This window comes from Leopardus geoffroyi, chromosome E2 (genome assembly GCF_018350155.1).
Source record: "Leopardus geoffroyi isolate Oge1 chromosome E2, O.geoffroyi_Oge1_pat1.0, whole genome shotgun sequence".
In the NCBI taxonomy this organism is placed as follows: domain Eukaryota; kingdom Metazoa; phylum Chordata; class Mammalia; order Carnivora; family Felidae; genus Leopardus; species Leopardus geoffroyi.
In genome coordinates, this window is record NC_059335.1 from 5,918,100 (window position 1) to 5,936,725 (window position 18,626).

At 39.2% G+C, this 18,626-nt stretch overlaps 1 protein-coding gene across 1 annotated transcript; it reads left to right on the forward strand.

Annotated features, from left to right (window-relative positions):
* The first annotated feature begins 777 nt into the window (after positions 1–777).
* LOC123577993 (zinc finger protein 677-like) lies at positions 778–18,358 on the forward strand. Its single transcript, XM_045440467.1, has 4 exons — positions 778–883; positions 5,147–5,211; positions 11,123–11,276; positions 16,461–18,358. The coding sequence occupies exons 2-4, from the start codon at positions 5,197–5,199 to the stop codon at positions 18,152–18,154; spliced, it is 1,863 nt and encodes a 620-aa protein (XP_045296423.1). The 5' UTR covers positions 778–883; positions 5,147–5,196; the 3' UTR covers positions 18,155–18,358.
* The last annotated feature ends 268 nt before the right edge of the window (positions 18,359–18,626 follow it).

Genomic DNA, 18,626 nt, shown 5'->3' on the forward strand with positions numbered 1-18,626 from the left:
AATAATGTAATCCATTACATTAACAGAAAAGAAGACTATATGATCATCAGAATAGAGGCAGAAAAACATCTTTGATAAAATTCAACACTTACTCATGTGTGAAAAAATCTTGGAAAACTAGGAATTGAAGGAAAGTTTCTTAATTAGATAAAGGGTTTTAAAACATTCCCAACACAAGGCATGTTAATAGTGAAATATTGGAAGCTTTCCCTCTGAGATGACAAATGAGACCTGGTTGTCTGTGTTACCATTTCTAATCACACTTGAACTGGGTGTTTTAGAAGATAAACTAAGAAAGAAAAACAGATCAGGGTGCCTGGGTGGCTCTGTCGGTTAAGTGTCAGACTCTTCAGTTTTGGCTCAGGTCGTGATCCCACAGTTTTCTGAGTTGGAGCCCCACATCAGGCTCTGTGCCAACAGTGCCGGACCTGCTTGGGATTCTCTCTCTCTCCCTCTCTCTCTGCCCCTCCCCGCTCGTGCCATCTCCATCTCTCTCAAAATAAATAAATAAACTTAAAAACAATTAAGAAAGAGAACCGGATCTTACAAAGATTGAAAAGGAAGAAATAAGTGTTTCATTACTTACAGATGACATGGCTGTGTGTGTGGAAATTCTAAAAGTATTTGCAGAAAAAACTTACGGGAATTAATAAATAAGTTTAGCAAGTTTGCCAGAAAGAAGGTCACCAATGGGATATATTTAGGGAAGGAGGTATTATGAGCAATTGCTTTACACAATTAGGGAGGTTGTGAAGTTCCTCAATTTGCCATCTGCAGGCTGGAGATCCAGGAGAGTCAGTGGTGTAACTCAGTCAGTCTGAAGGCCTGCGAATGAGGATCCAGGCCAGCAGGAGAAGATTGATACCCCAGCTCAAGCAGTTAGGTAAGAAGGGCTCAATTCTTCCTTTGCCTTTTTTTTTAATTTCATTTTTTTAAATTTACATCCAAATTAGTTATCATATAGTGGCAACAACGATTTCAGGAGTACATTCCTTAGTGCCCCTTACCCTTTTAGCCCATCCCCCCTCCCACAATGCCTCCAGTAACCTCAGTTTGTTCTCCATATTTATGAGTCTCTTCTGTTTTGTCCCCCTCCCTGTTTTTATATTATTTTTGTTTCCCTTCCCTTATGTTCATCTGTTTTGTCTCTTAAAGTCCTCATATGAGTGAAGTCATATGATTTTTGTCTTTTTCTGACTAATTTCACTTAGCATAATACCCTCCACTTCCATCCACATAGTTGCAAATGGGAAGATTTCATTCTTTTTGATTGCCGAGTAATACTCCATTGTGTGTGTGTCTGTGTGTGTGTGTGTGTGTGTGTGTGTGTGTGTGTGTGTATATATATATATATATATATGTATACCACATCTTCTTTATCCATTCATCCATCAATGGACATTTGGGCTCTTTCCATACTTGGCTATTGTTGATAGTGCTGCTGTAAACATGGGGGTGCATGTGTCCCTTAGAAAGAGCACACCTGTATCCCGTGCATAAATGCCTAGTAATGCAATTGCTGGGTCATAGGATAGTTCTATTTTTAATTTTTTGAAGAACCTCCATACTGTTTTCCAGAATGGCTGCACCAGCTTGCATTGCCACCAGCAATGCAAAAGAGATTCTCTTTCTCCGCATCCTCGCCAACATCTGTTGTTGCCTGAGTTGTTAATGTTAGCCATTCTGACAGGTGTAAGGTGGTATCTCATGGTGGGTTTGATTTATATTTCCCTGATGATGAGCATTTTTTCATGTGTCGGTTGGCCATCTGGATGTCTTCCTTGGAGAAGTGTCTATTCATGTCTTTTGCCCATTTCTTCACTGGATTATTTGTTTTTCGAGTGTGGAGTTTAATAAGTTCTTTATAGACTTTGGATACTAACCCTTTATCTGATATGTCGTTTGCAAATATCTTCTCCCATTCTGTCAGTTGCCTTTTAGTTTTGCTGATTGTTACCTTTGCTGTGCAGAAGGTTTTAATTTTGATGAGGTCCCAACAGTTCATTTATGTTTTTGTTTCTCTTGCCTCCAGAGACGTGTTGAGTAAGAAGTTGCTGCGGCCAAGATCAAAGTGGTTTTTGCCTGCTTTCTTCCCAAGGATTTTGATGGCTTCCTATCTTACATTGAGGTCTTTCATCCATTTTGAGTTTATTTTTGTGTATGGTGTAAGAAAGTGGTCCAGGTTCATTCTTCTGCATGTCGCTGTCCAGTTTTCCCAGCACCATTTGCTGAAGAGACTGTCTTTATTCCATTGGATATTGTTTCCTGCTTTTGTCAAAGATTAGTTCGCCATACATTTGTGGGTCCATTTCTGGGTTCTCTGTTCTGTTCCATTGATCTGAGTGTCTGTTCTTGTGCCAGTACCGTACTGTCTTGATGATTACAGCTTTGTAGTATAGCTTGAAGTCTGGGATTGTGATGCCTCCTGCTTTGGTTTTCTTTTTCAAGATTGCTTTGGCTATTCGGGGTCTTTTCTGGTTCCATACAAATTTTAGGATTATTTGTTCTACCTCTGCGAAGAATGCTGGTGTTATTTTGGTAGGGATTGTATTGAATATGTAGATTCTTTTGGTTAGTATCAACATTTTAACAATATTTGTTTTTCCTATCCAGGAGCATGGAATCTTTTTCCGTTTTTTTGTGTCTTCTTCAATTCTTTCATCAGTTTTCTGTAGTTTTCAGGGTATACGTTTTTCATCTCTTTGGTTGGATTTATTCCTAGGTATTTTATGGGTTTTGGTGCAATTGTAAATGGGATCGATTCCTTGATTTCTTTCTGTTGCTTCATTGTTGATGAATAGGAACGCAACCGATTTCTGTGCATTGATTTTATATCCTGCAACTTTGCTGAATTCATGAATCAGTTCTAGCAGTTTTTTTGGTGGAATCTTTAGGGTTTTCCATATAGAGTGTCATGTCATCTGCAAAGAGTGAAAGTTTGACCTCCTCCTGGCCGATTTGGATGCCTTTTATTTCTTTGTGTTGTCTGATTGCAGAGGCTAAGACTTCCAGTACTGTGTTGAATAACAGTGGCGAGAGTGGACATCCCTGTCTTGTTCCTGACCTTTGGGGGAAAGCTCTCAGTTTTTCCCCATTGAGGATGATATTAGCGTTGGGTCATTCATATATGGCTGTTATGATCTTGAGGTATGATCCTTCTATCCCTACTTCCTTGAGGGTTTTTTATCAAGAAAGGATGCTGTATTTTGTTGAATGCTTTCTCTGCACCTGTTGAGAGGATCATATGGTTCTTGTCCTTTCTTTTATTGATACGATGAATCACGTTAATTGTTTTGCGGATATTGAACCAGCCCTGCCTCCCAGGTATAAATCCCACTTGGTCGTGGTGAATAATTTTTTTAATGTATTGTTGGATCCGGTTGGCTACTATCTTGTTGAAAATTTCTGCATCCATGTTCATCAGGGAAATTGGTCTGTAGTTCTCCTTTTTAGTGGGGTCTCCGTCTGGTTTTGGAATCAAGGTAATGCTGGCTTCGTAGAATGAGTTTGGAAGTTTTCCTTCCATTTCTATTTTTGGAACAGCTTCAAGAGAATAGGTGTTAACTCATCCTTAAATGTTTGGTAGAATTCCCCTGAAAAGCCATCTGGCCCTGGACTCTTGTTTTTTGGGAGATTTTTGATGACTAATTCAATTTGCTTACTGGTTATGGGTCTGTTCAAATTTTCTATTTCTTCCTGATTCAGGTTTGGTAGTGTATATGTTTCTAGGAATTTGTCCATTTCTTCCACATTGCCCATTTTATGGCATATGGCATAAGGCTTCTGATTTCATTGATCTGTTCTACTGGTTTTTTTGGTTTTGATAGCATTAATTTCTGCTCCAGTCTTTATTATTTCCTGTCTTATGCTGGTTTTGGGTTTTATTTGCTGATCTTTTTCTAGCTCTTTAAGGCATAAGGTTAGGTTGTGTATCTGAGATCTTTCTTCCTTCTTCAGGAAGGCCTGGATTGCTATATACTTTCCTCTTATGACCTCCTTTGCTGCGTCCCAGAGGGTTTGGGTTGTGGTGTTATCATTTTCATTGGCTTCCATATACTTTGTAATTTCCTCTTTAACTTCTTGGTTAGCCCTTTCATTCTTTAGTAGGATGTTCTTCAGTCTTCAAGTATTTGTTACGTTTCCAAATTTTTTCTTGTGGTTGATTTCGAGTTTCATAGCGTTGTGGTCTGAAAATATGCACAGTATGATCTCAATCTTTTTGTACTTGCTGAGGGCTGATTTGTGTCCCATTATGTGGTCTATTCTGGAGAACGTTCCGTGTGCACTGGAGAAGAATGTATATTCTGCTGCTTTAGGATGAAATGTTCTGAGTATATCTGTTCATTCTATCTGGTCCAGTGTGTCATTCAAAGCCATTGTTTCCTTGTTGACTTTTAGATCAGATAATCTGTCCATTGCTGTGACTCGGGGGCCTTTTTGATTTGTTCAGGCTCTCCACAGATTGGATGATTCACCCTGTGGGTGTGTTTGTTTTTGGCAGCTTTCTGGGAGAGGATGTGCAGTTATAATTGGAGTTCACAATGTGATCAGTTCCAAAAATATTGAAAACCACTAAGAGGCAGGAACATAGCCTCAGAGACAGGGACATGCCTCTATCAGCTCCACCCTCTCTGTTTATCCTGGCTAAATCTTAAACATTTGATTATGTTAACCTTTGACATTAAACCCTCTTACAGGCTTCCCATCACCATCAGGACAAAGATCTAAACTTCTCAGTATTGCTACCAGGGAACTCTGGAGCTGGGGTGGCCCTTAAGGGCTGGTCCATATTGATGGAATGTACTGGCTTCTGTGTACTGCATCAACCATTCCTTGGATGCTGGCTGCCTAGGGAGGAGCCAAGATCTTGAAAGAGGTCATTCCGTTTGGCCAAGTGCCAGGCAGACAAGACAATGCAGTTGCAGTGGAGTGTAAATTTGAGCAGTAGGGGAGACCTTCGTGAAGAAGTGGGTAAAAAATGCACTTGTTGGCCACCACACAGGACATTATTGTCCCTGCATCCTCCTGTTGCAGTGGGCAGGAAAGGACTTTTTCCAACAATAAGTTTCTCTCCTTATGTATATTGTGGCAGAGGAAGGGGTTATGTTGATTCTAAACATTAAACAACATACCTTTTGTCACACAGTATAACCTTAACTGAGAAAGAAGACTAGAAGAAGAGGGAAAAAAGAAGGAATGGCTCTTTTCCAGGTAAAATTCTTTTTTTCGTTGATTGTTCCTTTTCCTAATGTGTCACGCTTTGGACTTGTTAATCTTCTCTGTCTCCAAGATGTCCTGCCTAAATTGTTTACTCACACCCAGGGCCTTCTCCCAGTCTCCTCTCGTCTCTGTGCAGATTCCATCTCACTGTGACCCAGTGACGTGGAACTTGGGAAGATGCTCCTTTTAGGTGGTCATCCTGTGAAGGATTTTCTTCACAGGCAAGAACTAGAGATGGGGAGTAGGCTCTGTGGTGTCTGTGAGGTTGGGCAGTAAGAATTCTTCAGAGGTCCCTTCTGAGTGCCCTTTCAGGTCATATAAACCAGGATTAAAGAGATTACATATGTAAGTAATGTATTAATGTACACAAGTACATGATAAGCCCTGGAAAATACGTTTGACGGAAATTTGTTTCGTCTGTTTTTACAAACGCCTTTTTACGGTAAAGATGGGTCATTGTGCTTCTGACTGCGCAATATTAATACTTTGGAATAGAATGGGAAGTTCAAAGTAGAAATAAGAAATATAGAGGGTGTTTTATTAACATAATTAGTTTTCAGCTGTAGAATCAACCTGCTGCTCTAACAGTGTCACAGTGTATGAGTCTGGAGTTCTGTCTTGTCCAACCAGAGACAGACACAGAATGGAACACGAGAGAGGCTAATGTCCAGGAGGAGACAAGATCCCCAAACAGGGGATCTCTGTATTTATTGAGCTCACAAGATATTACACACATGGTAAACGTGATGGAAACAAGATCTTACAGACGTGAATGTGTAGAAAACAATCAGTAATCATTGTGTGTGTAAGAAGCAAAGGGTCTGGGTCAGGAGGTGGAGTTTGTCATCAAAGTACATTAGTATATTGACGTCAGATGGAATGTAATTTCCTGCAGGTGATGTAGTAAGTTACTCCTGATCCCATTACAGTATTTCCCTAGCTAACCTCAGGAAGTGTCCTTTAAATTATTTATAGCACATCCATCACATAAAGACCATGGTGTTCTTTTAGGAACTCTTACACGCTGCACATCTTTTAGATAAAACTGTTTATAATTTAGCCTGACATAGGAGCAGAACTTTGTATCATCGGAGAGGCTGGTGCTCAATTGTCATTTTGCAAATTATTGTTAAGTTTTATTATTATTTTTGCACTAACCCACTCTAGTATATATTTTTCTGGTTCAGTTCCACGCAGTGATGCAATTTAGAAACTAAGAAGTAAAATGTCGCCTTCCGTGTCATATCTTCCAGCATCACTGATTGTCTTCATCAGGAACCTGTTTTTTAGTGCAAATCTTCTAAAAAAGCATTTAAATATTGTAATGTGATATTAGAATATATTCTTCAATAAATGTTTAATCATATTTTATTCTGCAAATTGAAATATTTACATACCATGTAAATGGAAGTTGTTTTCATCTTAGTAAACATGGAGATAACTGCTATTTTAGATCCTCATTGGAGCATTCTCTAAATGAAGATACTTGGGTCCTTTAAGGAATGTTTTAAAGAATGCCATGATGGGGCGCCTGGGTGGCGCAGTCGGTTAAGCGTCCGACTTCAGCCAGGTCACGATCTCGCGGTCCGTGAGTTCGAGCCCCGCGTCGGGCTCTGGGCTGATGGCTCAGAGCCTGGAGCCTGTTTCCGATTCTGTGTCTCCCTCTCTCTCTGCCCCTCCCCCGTTCATGCTCTGTCTCTCTCTGTCCCAAAAATAAATAAACGTTGAAAAAAAAAAAAAATTAAAAAAAAAAAAAAAAAAAAGAATGCCATGATGGCTCTTTCTGAGTAGGCTGACCTCACTACAGACATCTAAGGATATCTTAAGATTGTACATCTGTTAAGGAAGATTAGCAGGTTAATGATGGTCTTTCTGAGGAGGCAGAGACATTCCGCTTATTAAGTAAAGATTTTAAATCAACTGTCTTGAACATCCTCAGCTAAAGGAAAACATGGAAGAGAACTGAGAAGTAGGAGAACAATGTTTCAACAGATAGAAAATGTCATTAAAGACAAAGAAATAATAGTACAGGGATGGAATAGAAATTCTGGAGTTAAGAAAGTATAAACACCAAAATTGAAAACCACTAGAGGGTTCATCAGCAGATGGCCAAAAAGAATAAGAATCCGTAAACCTAAACATAGATTAATTGAAATTATCAAATATGAGGAGAAGAAAGGGGAAAAAAGCTGAATAAAAGGGAAGAAAGGAAAAAGAATGGCCAGAGACCAAGAAACCTTTGGGACACTATAACAAATACTGATACAAACGTAATAGGGGTTCTAGAAGGAAAGGCAGAAAGAATATTTGAACAAAGAGCTGAAAACCTCCCATGTTTATCAAATACAACCTACACGTCCAAAAAAACGCAGTGAACTTGAACTAGGTCAAATGCGTGGAGATCTCTGGCAGTCACATAATCATTCAACTTTTACAAGACAAAAAGAGAATGTGGAACGTAGCAAGACGGAAACTTCTTAGGTACCGGGATTCTGAATAAGTTTAACGGCGTGTTTCTCTTTAGAAACTGCGGAGGCCAGGAAGCATTCTCATGACATAAGGTTTGAAAGATTAAAACAAAATCTACCAGAAATTCATTATCAGGCAAACTATACTTCAAAATTGATAGTGAAATTAAGAGACTCCTAAGTGAACAAAGGCTGAGGGAGTTCACACTTACAGACTTAACCTACATCAAATGCCAAATGGGTTCTTCAGGCTGAAATGGGTGGAAATTAGTGGTACCTCAAAGCCATAGGAACAAATAAAGAACACTAGTAAAGGTAACTACATAAGTGAATATAAAAGCCAGTATTAATTTATTTTTGTTTTCTAACTCAGCTTTTCCTGTGTGTCTTAAGAGACAAATGTGTAGGGGTGCCTGGGTGGCTCAGTCGGTTAAGCGTCCGACTTCGGCTCAGGTCATAATCTCGCGGTTTGTGGGTTCGACCCCCGTGTTGGGCTCTGTGCTGACAGCTCAGAGCCTGGAGCCTGCTTTGGATTCTGCATCTCCCTCTCCGCCCCTCCCCTGCTCATGCTCTGTCTCTCTCTGTCTCAAAAATAAATAAAAACATTAAAAAATTTTAGAAAAAAGACAAATGTGGAAAACAATAATAAAAATCTGCTCTTGAGTGTATGATACATCTGTTCATATCTTTTATGAAGAAGTAGTTTTTGACAAGAAGATAAAGGTTGTATAACAGGCTTGTTAGTATGCTATTAAAGCTAAGTTAGTATCAACTGAAATTCAAATATTAGTAGCCTAATATGTAAAAACTGCAGTCCCCAGGATAACCACTCAGAAAATAACTGGGAAATATACAGAAAAATCAATACAAAGGCAGTCAAAATGGTATGCGCACACAAATACAGACATCCAATGAAGGGAGGAATTACGAAAGAAATAGTAGACATACAAGCAGCAGATGTTAGAAGTAATTCTTAACTAGTAGTAACTTGAAATGTGCATGAATTCAACTCTTCAATAAAACACAAAGGAATTGTATAAAATGATTCCACTCTGTGTTTACAATGGCTCACATTTTTTTTTTGAAGTTTTTATTTATTTATTTTGAGAGAGAGTGTGAGTGAGGGAGGGGCAGAGAGAGAGAGAGAGAGAGAGAGAGAGAGAGAGAGAGAATCTCAACCAGGCTCCACAGTATCACCGCAGAGCCTGATGCAGCGTTCAAACTCATAAACTGTGACATCATGACCTTAGCTGAAATCCAGAGTCAGACACTGCCTCCAACAAAAACTCAAACATTAGGAGTGGAAAGGAACTTGCTCAGTCTGAAAAAGGTCATTATGAAAATTCCGTGGCTAACACACTCAGTGGTGAACAACTGGAAACTTCCCCCTCTTACCAACAACAAAACAGGTGTGCCCCATTTTGCCACCACAAATCAACACTCTACTGGAGGTTGTAACCAGAGAAAATACAGAGGAAAAATAAGTAAAATGTGTCAAGATTGGGAAAGAAATCAAACTAGCTTTATTCATAGCATACATGATCTTATATTTAGAAATAAAGAATCCTGAAACTTAGAGACAATGTATTGATGGAAGTTACAAAATACAATGCCAACACTCAAAATTCAGTTGCATTTCTATGCAGTTACAACCAGTGGAAAGTAAACAGTTTCATTTACAAGAGCAAGAAAACAAATGGAGATAGATTTAACCATGAGAATAGAAGATTTGTACACAGTGAAAACCAAAAAGTTACTGAGGAAGATTAAAGAAAACCTAAATAAATGTCAGGATATCCTGTGTTTGTGGATTGAAGACCGTAAAGTGGGAGTCCTCTCCAGAGTGATACAAAGAGTAATGCAGTCCTCAGCAAAATCACAACTGCGTGTTTTATACAAATGGGAATCCTGATTCTAAAACTCATATTGAATTGGTAAGGATGCCAAATAACCAAAATAAATGTGAGAAAGAACAAAATTGGAGTGCCTACAATTCCCAACATAAATCTCACTACAGTAACTTGGAGTAATCAAAACTGTAATTTCATCAGAGGCTAGAAATGTAGATCAAAGTGATAGAACTGAGCATCCACGAATAAACCCATACATCTGCAATCCATTCCTTTTTCACAAGTGTGCCAAAAACAGACAGTAGGAAAACAATAGTCTCTTAAATGGTACTGGCACAACTAGATATATCTATGTGAGAATGAAATTGAAACTACCTTGTACCATATAAGGAAATCAATTCAGAATTAATCAAAGACTAAATGTAAGAGCTAAAACTATAAAAGTCTTAAGTGAAAAGTTAGGGTTGAGTCTTTATGACTTTAGGGTTGGCACTGGATTTTTATCCATGACCCCAAAAGCAAAAGAGGAAAAGACAAAGAAAATAAATTGGTCATCATCAGAATTAATCATGTCTGTGCACTGAAGGACATTATCACATTACGTGAAACAATCTACCAAATGGGAGGAAATAACCTGCCAATCACATATCTATGAAGGGTCTAGACCTAGAATAAAGGAAGAACTTGTACAACTCAACAACCAAAATATAAAGAACCCAACTTAAAAAATGGTCAAAGGATTTTAATAGACATTTCTCCATAGAAGGTACACAAATGAAACCAGCACATGAAGAGATGTTCCATGAAAGTAGTCAGTTAGTAAGATGCAAAATTAAAACCACAATGAGATATCCTTTCACACCTACTAGGATGACTGTTGTAAAACAACAACTACAAAAATAGAGAAATTCGAATCATGACACGTTGCTGTAAAAACATAGCTGCTGTGAAAAAGCTTGTGGAAGATCCTGAAAAAAATTCAACCATGTGACCTGGTAATTCCACAGCTAGGTACAAATGAAAAGAATTGAAAACAGGTATCCAAACACTTAACTTGTACTAGAAGGTTCATAGGAACTTATTAACATCAGCAAACAAAATGCCCATCAGTAGTTGAGTGAAAATGGTCTAGTCCTGCAATGGAATACTCTGCAGGCAGAAGAAAGGAAATGGACCACTGATGCATACTATATCATGGATGAACCCAAAACATGATTCTATGTGAAAGAAGATAGATGCCAAATGTCACATTTTTGATACCTTTCCTTTACATGAAAAGATCCAAAATTGGCAAATCCATAGAGACAAAGCACTAGTGGTTGCCAGGGACTGGGGACTAGGAAGTACCTGCTTAGTGGGTAAAGGATTTCCTTTGGGGATGAGACGTGATGTTTGTGCAACATTGTGAATGCACTAAATGTCACTGAATGGTACTTTAAAATGGCTAATTTTATGTTATCTGCTCTTTAAATTATCTTACATGGGTAAAAGAACACTCCAGCCAAGTATAATTTTGCTTCTCTCATTTGTGTCAAAATAAGAACAGTTTCCATGTTCACTTGGTGAAGTGTGTTTTCATTTCAGAGACGGCTGACATTCAGGGATGTGGCCATAGAATTCTCTCAGGAGGAGTGGGAGTGCCTGGACCCCGCTCAGAGGGCCTTGTACAGGGACGTGATGTTGGAGAACTACAGGAACCTGGTCTCCTTGGGTGAGGATAACTTCCCTCCAGAAGTCGGTAGTTAATTTTATGTGACTTTACAGTTTCTTGAGAGGCCCCAACTTGATCATAGGAGTTTCACATCCCTATTCTTGAAAGGACTGATTGCAGCCGTTTTGATTGAGAATGGAAAGGCTTCATAATGTGGCAAATGGACTCTAACTTCCCTTTGCTTCAGAAGTTCTGCATTCCTGCTTGTTTAGGTGGTTGCAGAACTTAGCAGTCAGAGAAGCTAAAGGGAGGGAACTGGTGATGGGTGTTCTATGTAAGTGAAGAATCACTAAATTCTACTCCTGAAACCAGTACTACACTCTGCTAACTAACTAGAATCTAAGTAAAAATCTCGGAGTCTGGGGAATAGGACCTAAAACCCTTGAATTCTTAGCAAAGTCCAATTTCTCTGACCTCTTTAAAGACAAGGCTCAGAGAGAATAACGTTATTTAAAATTGGGGGAAAGGGGCGCCTGGGTGGCGCAGTCGGTTGAGCATCCGACTTCAGCCAGGTCACGATCTCGCGGTCCGTGAGTTCGAGCCCCGCGTCAGGCTCTGGGCTGATGGCTCAGAGCCTGGAGCCTGCTTCCGATTCTGTGTCTCCCTCTCTCTCTGCCCCTCCCCCGTTCATGCTCTGTCTCTCTGTGTCCCAAAAATAAATAAACGTTGAAAAAAAAAATAAAATTGGGAAAAGGAAACATTATGGTGAATTTATTTAAATCTCTGATTCTGTGGTCTTACCCTTGTGCCCTTGTGCTTTTTATTCAGTAGTTCTTAGAAAGTAGATCTTAGAAAAGATCTCTGCATACTTAAAATACTCCTTAAGCATTCAGGCAGTCAGTTGATTAATTTTCACCCACATATAATGAATGTCCTTTCTTCTTTTCTTTGCTGAGCAAAGTGCTGGGCATGTGTTCTGGAAGAGTAAAGCAGATCATGTTCCGTTTTTCTTTTAACTGGAAATCTCTTCCTGAGCTGAATATCATCCCCATCACCTGTTTCCAGGGAAAAGAGCCCTGGACTGTGGAAAGTGAAGTGAATATAGGGGAACATTCAGGGAATGTATGGGGATGTGAGCACAAGTCCGAGCTCAGATGAGCAGAGAGTAAGCTGCTCCAGTAAATATTGTTTGGGAACAATTTGTGGGAAAATACAAGTTTATTCTTAGGAGCTGTCAGAGGCAATCTTTCCCCACCCACACACACTTCTCATTCTGGTATTCAAATGAGTAAGTCACATGTGTAGAAGTTTAAACTCCCACTGATAGGACCTACAACTGATAGCACCTGGCCCCTCTGACCATACTGGTGCCTTGGTTTGAGGAGGACTGAGCTGAGGCCTCTGTGGTGCAGACCCCAGGACCTATTCACTTTCTGTTTCCATTTTGTATCCCTGGGAGAACTTCTCAGGAGACAGACAAAACGTAGTATCTGTCTAATAAAGTAGACGTAAAGTTTATCTCTTTCTTTCCTGGGCCATCCTGGCTTCTTGAGGTTGAATGCTTGTGCATTAATTAGGAAGAAGTCATGATTTGGATAATTCCAAAATGAAAATCCAAAATTAGATACAGTGTAAGTACAGCACAGCTTACCGATATCTCTAGCGAGCTTTTCTGTGGGAAGAACTTGTATCCTTCCATAGATGTGTATTGTATTCCTGGTATACAGAAAGTACCATATTGATATTTGGGGGGGCTTGGTTTTGTTTTGTTTTCTTTTTATTGTTTTAGGAACTCAAGCGGCAGCAGCAATTTTTGTTTTGTTTTTAAGTAAACTCTGCACCCGTCGTGGAGTTTGAACTCACAACCCCAGGATCAAGGGTTGCATGCTCTACTCACTGAGCCAGCCAGGCATCCCTCATTTTTTTTTTTAAACATTTTTTTTTTTTAATTTTTTTTTCAACGTTTATTTATTTTTGGGACAGAGAGAGACAGAGCATGAACGGGGGAGGGGCAGAGAGAGAGGGAGACACAGAATCGGAAGCAGGCTCCAGGCTCTGAGCCATCAGTCCAGAGCCTGACGCGGGGCTCGAACTCACGGACCGCGAGATCGTGACCTGGCTGAAGTCGGACGCTTAACCGACTGTGCCACCCAGGTGCCCCTTTTTTAAACATTTTAATCACCTTCACCCTTTTCTGCCACCGTCCCCTCAATACCTGCCTCTAATAACCACCAGTATGTTCTCTGTATCTAAGAGGGGTTGTTTTGTTTTTTTAAGATTCCACACATAAGAGAAATCATAATGTATTGGTCTTTGACTCATTCCTCTTAACATAATGTCCTCAAGGGTCCATCCATGTTGTCACAAAAGGCAAGATTCTGTTCTCTTTTATGGCTGGATCCTATTGTGTTATATATACACAACTTTACCCATTCACCCATCAGTGGACACTTAGATTGTGTCTGTATCTCAGCTACTGTAAATGATGCTGCAGTGAACATCAGAACGCTTCTATCTTTTCGAGTTCGTAGTTTTGTTTTCTTCAGATACATACTCAGAGGTAAAATTGGTGGATCACACAGTAGTTCTCTTGGCTGCACCAATTTTGGCTCCACTAACAGTGCACAAATTCTCCACCCCATCAGCAATACTTGTTATTTCTGGTCTTTTTGAGAACTGCCATTCCAGTAGGTGTCAGGTGGTATTGTGGTTTTGGTTTGCATTTCGCTGATGATGAATGGACGTTAAGTCTCTTTTCATGGTCCTTTAGGCCATCTCTAGGTCTTCGAAAATATCTATTCAGATCTTCTGCCCATTTCTCTAGTTGGATTATTTGAGCGATTTTTGTCTATGTTTTGGATTATTAGGCCCTTATCAGATACTTAATTTGCTAATATTTTCTCCTATTTATTAAGGATGCCTTTTCATTTTGTTGAAAAAATGTTTCCTTTGCTGTGCACTTTTTAGTTTGATGTAGTCCCACTTACTTCTGCATTTGTTGTTTTTTCTTTTGCTGTCAACAGTCAAAAACAACAACAAGAAAAAAAAAAACCACATCATTCCCTAGACCTCTATCAAGGAACTCATTACCCCCTATCTTATAGGAATTTTTTGGTTTCAGGTCTTAGATTTAAGTCTTTAATCCATTGTGAGTTATTTTTTGTGTATGGCGTTAGACAGTGGTCGAGTTTCAGTCTTTTGCCTGTGGCTGTCCAGTTTTCCCAAACCATCTACTAAAGAGATTGTTCTTGGGGCGCCTGGGTGGCGCAGTCGGTTAAGCGTCCGACTTCAGCCAGGTCAAGATCTCGCGGTCCGTGAGTTCGAGCCCCGCGTCGGGCTCTGGGCTGACGGCTCAGAGCCTGGAGCCTGTTTCCGATTCTGTGTCTCCCTCTCTCTCTGCCCCTCCCCCGTTCATGCTCTGTCTCTCTCTCCCAAAAATAAATAAACGTTGAAAAAAAAAAATTAAAAATAAATAAATAAATAAATAAAGAGATTGTTCTTTCTGCATTGTATAGTCATGTCTCCTTTGTTGTAAATTAATTGACTGTGTGTGGGTTTATTTCTGAGCTCTTTTCTGGTGATCTGTGTGTCGATTTTTATGCTAATACCCTGCTGATTAAAAAAATTTTTTTTAATGTTTATTTATTTTTGAGACAGAGAGAGACAGAGCATTAATGGGGGAGGGTCAGAGAGAGGGAGACACAGAATCTGCAGCAAGCTCCAGGCTCCGAGCTGTCAGCACAGAGCCCAACGTGGGGCTTGAACTCAGACTGTGAGATCATGAGCTGAGCCGAAGTTGGATGCTTAACTGACTGAGCCACCCAGGCGCCCCTAATACCCTGCTGATTTAATTACCACAGCTTTGTAATTAAGGAGTTTGAAATCAGGGCATGTGATGCCTCCAGGTTTGTTTTTTTTCTCAAGATGCTCTGGGCTTTCACAGTCTTTTGTGGTTCCATACACATTTTAGGATTCCTCTATTTCATGTGTAGGTTTTTATGGGGACATAAATTTTCAACTCATTTGTATAAATACCAATTGCTAGATCATATATAAGAGTACACTTAGTTTTCTAAGAAAGGGCAAATTGTCTTCCAAAGTGGCATACCGTTTTGCATTCCCATCAGCAATGAATGAGAGTTCTTACTGTTCCACATTCACACTAGTATTTGGTGTTAGCATTCTGGATTTTCACCATTCTCACGTGTAGTGATATCTCATTGTTATAATACATATTTACCTCGATTAAATTTATCTCTTTTTTATTAATGTTTATTTATTTTTGAGAGAGAGCAAGCATGAACAGGGTACGGGTGAGAGAGAGAGAGACACACACACACACACACAGTGTCTGAAGCAGGATCCAGTCTCCAAGCTGTCAGCACAGAGCCCGAAGCAGGGTTTGAACCTATAAACGGTACGATCATGACCATAGTCAAAGTCGGGCACTCAACAGACTGAGCCTCCCAGACGCCCCTGTGGCATTCTTTAACCTGAGTATTTTTTATATTTTGAAAGCATACTTTTTTTTTTTTAAGTTACTGCTTTAGTCACAGACATATCATTAACTTGATTTACCATAGCTTTTGTATATAATGATACATTATTTTGGTGAACTTGGATGGCTCAGACTGTTAAGTGTCTAACTCTGGATTTTGGCTGAGGTCATGATCTCATAGTTCCTGAGTTTGAGCCCCGCATTGTACATTGCGCTTACAGTGTGAGGACTTCTTGGGATTCTCTTTCTCTCCCTGTCTGTCCCCCATTCACAAGCTCAGTCTTTAAATAAACTTCAAAAAAAAATTCTTGTATGTGTCTCCTGGAACATGTATATATTATTTAATTCCTTGGAGTATATACCTAAAAATGGACATGGGATACTTAGTTTGATAATTTTTAGAGCAAATACTGAAATAGATGTAAGCCTACAATCTTCCTACAACACTATACTGTCTCCCCGTTGAATGTTTTCCACTTGTCCTTCATATCTGTAGTATAAGTTCTTACAGGATGAGTCCGTATTATGTCTATTGCTACATCAGGTGCTGTTTGTAAGGTCAGGCTTTTAACTTAATAACACAATCATATTCCTATAGATGTGTAAGTATAAGCATTATCCCCACATTTATAAAAAGAAACTTAAAAACATTGTATTTAGCAATAGTATTTGAAGACCATGTTTGAGAAACTTCCTGTGTTCAGTGTAAATTATTTTGGTGTGTAATCATGTAATTTACTATAAAATATTTACTTTCCAACTCTATTTGATAGGAAGTACTTCTGCTGGATTTGCAATCAAGGAATTATCACCAACAGAGGACATTAATAAAGGCGAATTTTATCACTTAGTGTTATTGGAGAGAAATGAAAGTCATGGCATCAAGGATTTTGATCTCGAGGAAGTCTGGGAAGATATGCATGAGTTTGAAAGTCAGTGGCAATGTGATGCAAGAAATTACAAAGAAGTGCCTTTGACCCATGACAAAAATCTCACTTGGAGAAAAGATCAACAACTTAATCAGTCCTCAGTTACTCTTCCTGAAAAGCAGGGTGTTTCTGTGAGAAACAATACGAACCAGCATTTCATGCATGATGAGCCATTTATAAGGAATTTATTAAAAATGGACAATAACAGAAGTGGTGCTGGAAACCAGTACATAAACTTCTTGGAAAATAGAATTGGATTAATTTCTCAGGCACATCTGCCCAAACTGCAGACATTTCATAGTGAGGAGAAAATGTATGAATGTAATCCAACTGAGAAGTCTGTCGGCAATGGTTCCTCAGTCTCACCACTTGAAAGAATTCCTCCCAGTACCAAAAACATTTGGAATAAATCTAGGAAGATTTCTAAATATCCTTTGTTACCTGCACAAGCCAGGAGAGCATACACTAGAGGAAAATCTTACAAATGTAATGAATGTGGGAAGGCTTTTAGCAAAATCTCAAACCTCATGAGTCATGAGATAATTCATTCTGGACAGAGACCTTATAAATGTAATGACTGTGGCAAAGCCTTTTCTGAGCGCTCACGTCTTATTCGACATATGAAAATCCATACTGGAGAGAAACCTTACAAATGTAATGAATGTGTCAAATCCTTTAACAGGGTTTCGAGCCTCACCAGACATCAGAGAGTCCATACAGGAGAGAAACCATATAAATGTAACATATGTGGCAAGGTCTGTAGTCAAAATTCAAACCTTGCAAATCATCAGAAAGTGCATACTGGAGAGAAACCTTACAAATGTAATGAATGTGGGAAGGCATTTATCCATCGTTCACAACTTTGGAGTCATGAGAGAGTGCATACTGGTGAGAAACCTTACAAATGTAATGAATGCAGCAAAGCCTTTTCTGAGCGTTCAAATCTTACTCAACACAAGAAAATCCATACTGGAGAGAAACCTTACAAATGTAATGAGTGTGGCAAAGCTTTTAAACAGTGCTCACATCTCATTAGACATCAGAACACACATCGTGGAGAGAAACCACACAAATGTGATGTATGTGGCAAGGCTTTTATCCAAAGTTCTAGCCTTATAGAACATCAGAGGATTCATACAGGAGAAAAACCGTATAAATGTAGTGAATGTGATAAGGCTTTTATCAGACGTTCACACCTCTTGGGTCATGAGAGAACTCATACTGGAGAGAAACCTTACAAATGTAGTGAGTGTGGCAAAGCCTTTGCTGAGCGCTCAAATCTTACTCAACATAAAAAAATACATACTGGAGAGAAACCTTACAAATGTAATGAGTGTGGCAAAGCTTTTACCCAATTTGCAAAGCTTAGTAGGCATCGGAAAATGCACACTGGAGAGAAGCCACACAAATGTAATGTGTGTGACAAGGCTTTTACCCGAAATTCAAGCCTTGTGGAACATCAGCGAATTCATACAGGAGAAAAACCTTGTAAACGTAATAAATATGCTAAGGTTTTCACCAAACGTTCAGACCTTTAGAGTCATGAGAGAACTTATACTGGAGAGAAACCAAATGGATTGAGTGGCAAAGCCTTTAGGGAGCATTCACATCTTATTCAGCCTAAGAAAATCCATATTGGAGAGAAACCTTATAAATGTAATGAGTGTGGCAAAGCTTTTACTCGATTTGCAAAACTTACTAGGCATCAGAAAATACACTGTGAAAATAAAGTATAAACCTAATATGTGTGGCAGTGCTTTTATTCAAAGCTCAAGCTTTGCAGATCATCAAAGAACTCATAATATAAAGAAACCTTACAAATAAAATGAGCAAGTGTTCAAGCCTTACTCAACATCAGAGATTCCATCAGGGAGAGGAACCATGTGGAACTAATGTATGAGGGAAAGCTGATAACCAGGGTTCACACCTCACCTGATATCAGAAACAAATCTCTGAAAAAAGCACACAAAATGGATGTATGGCAAGGCTTATCCAAAGCTTATTATACCT

Coding starts and splice junctions, on each gene's coding strand:
- LOC123577993 (XM_045440467.1), top strand. Junction 11,277..16,460: donor TAACTTCCCTCCAGAAGTCG/GTAGTTAATTTT, acceptor TCTATTTGATAG/GAAGTACTTCTGCTGGATTT.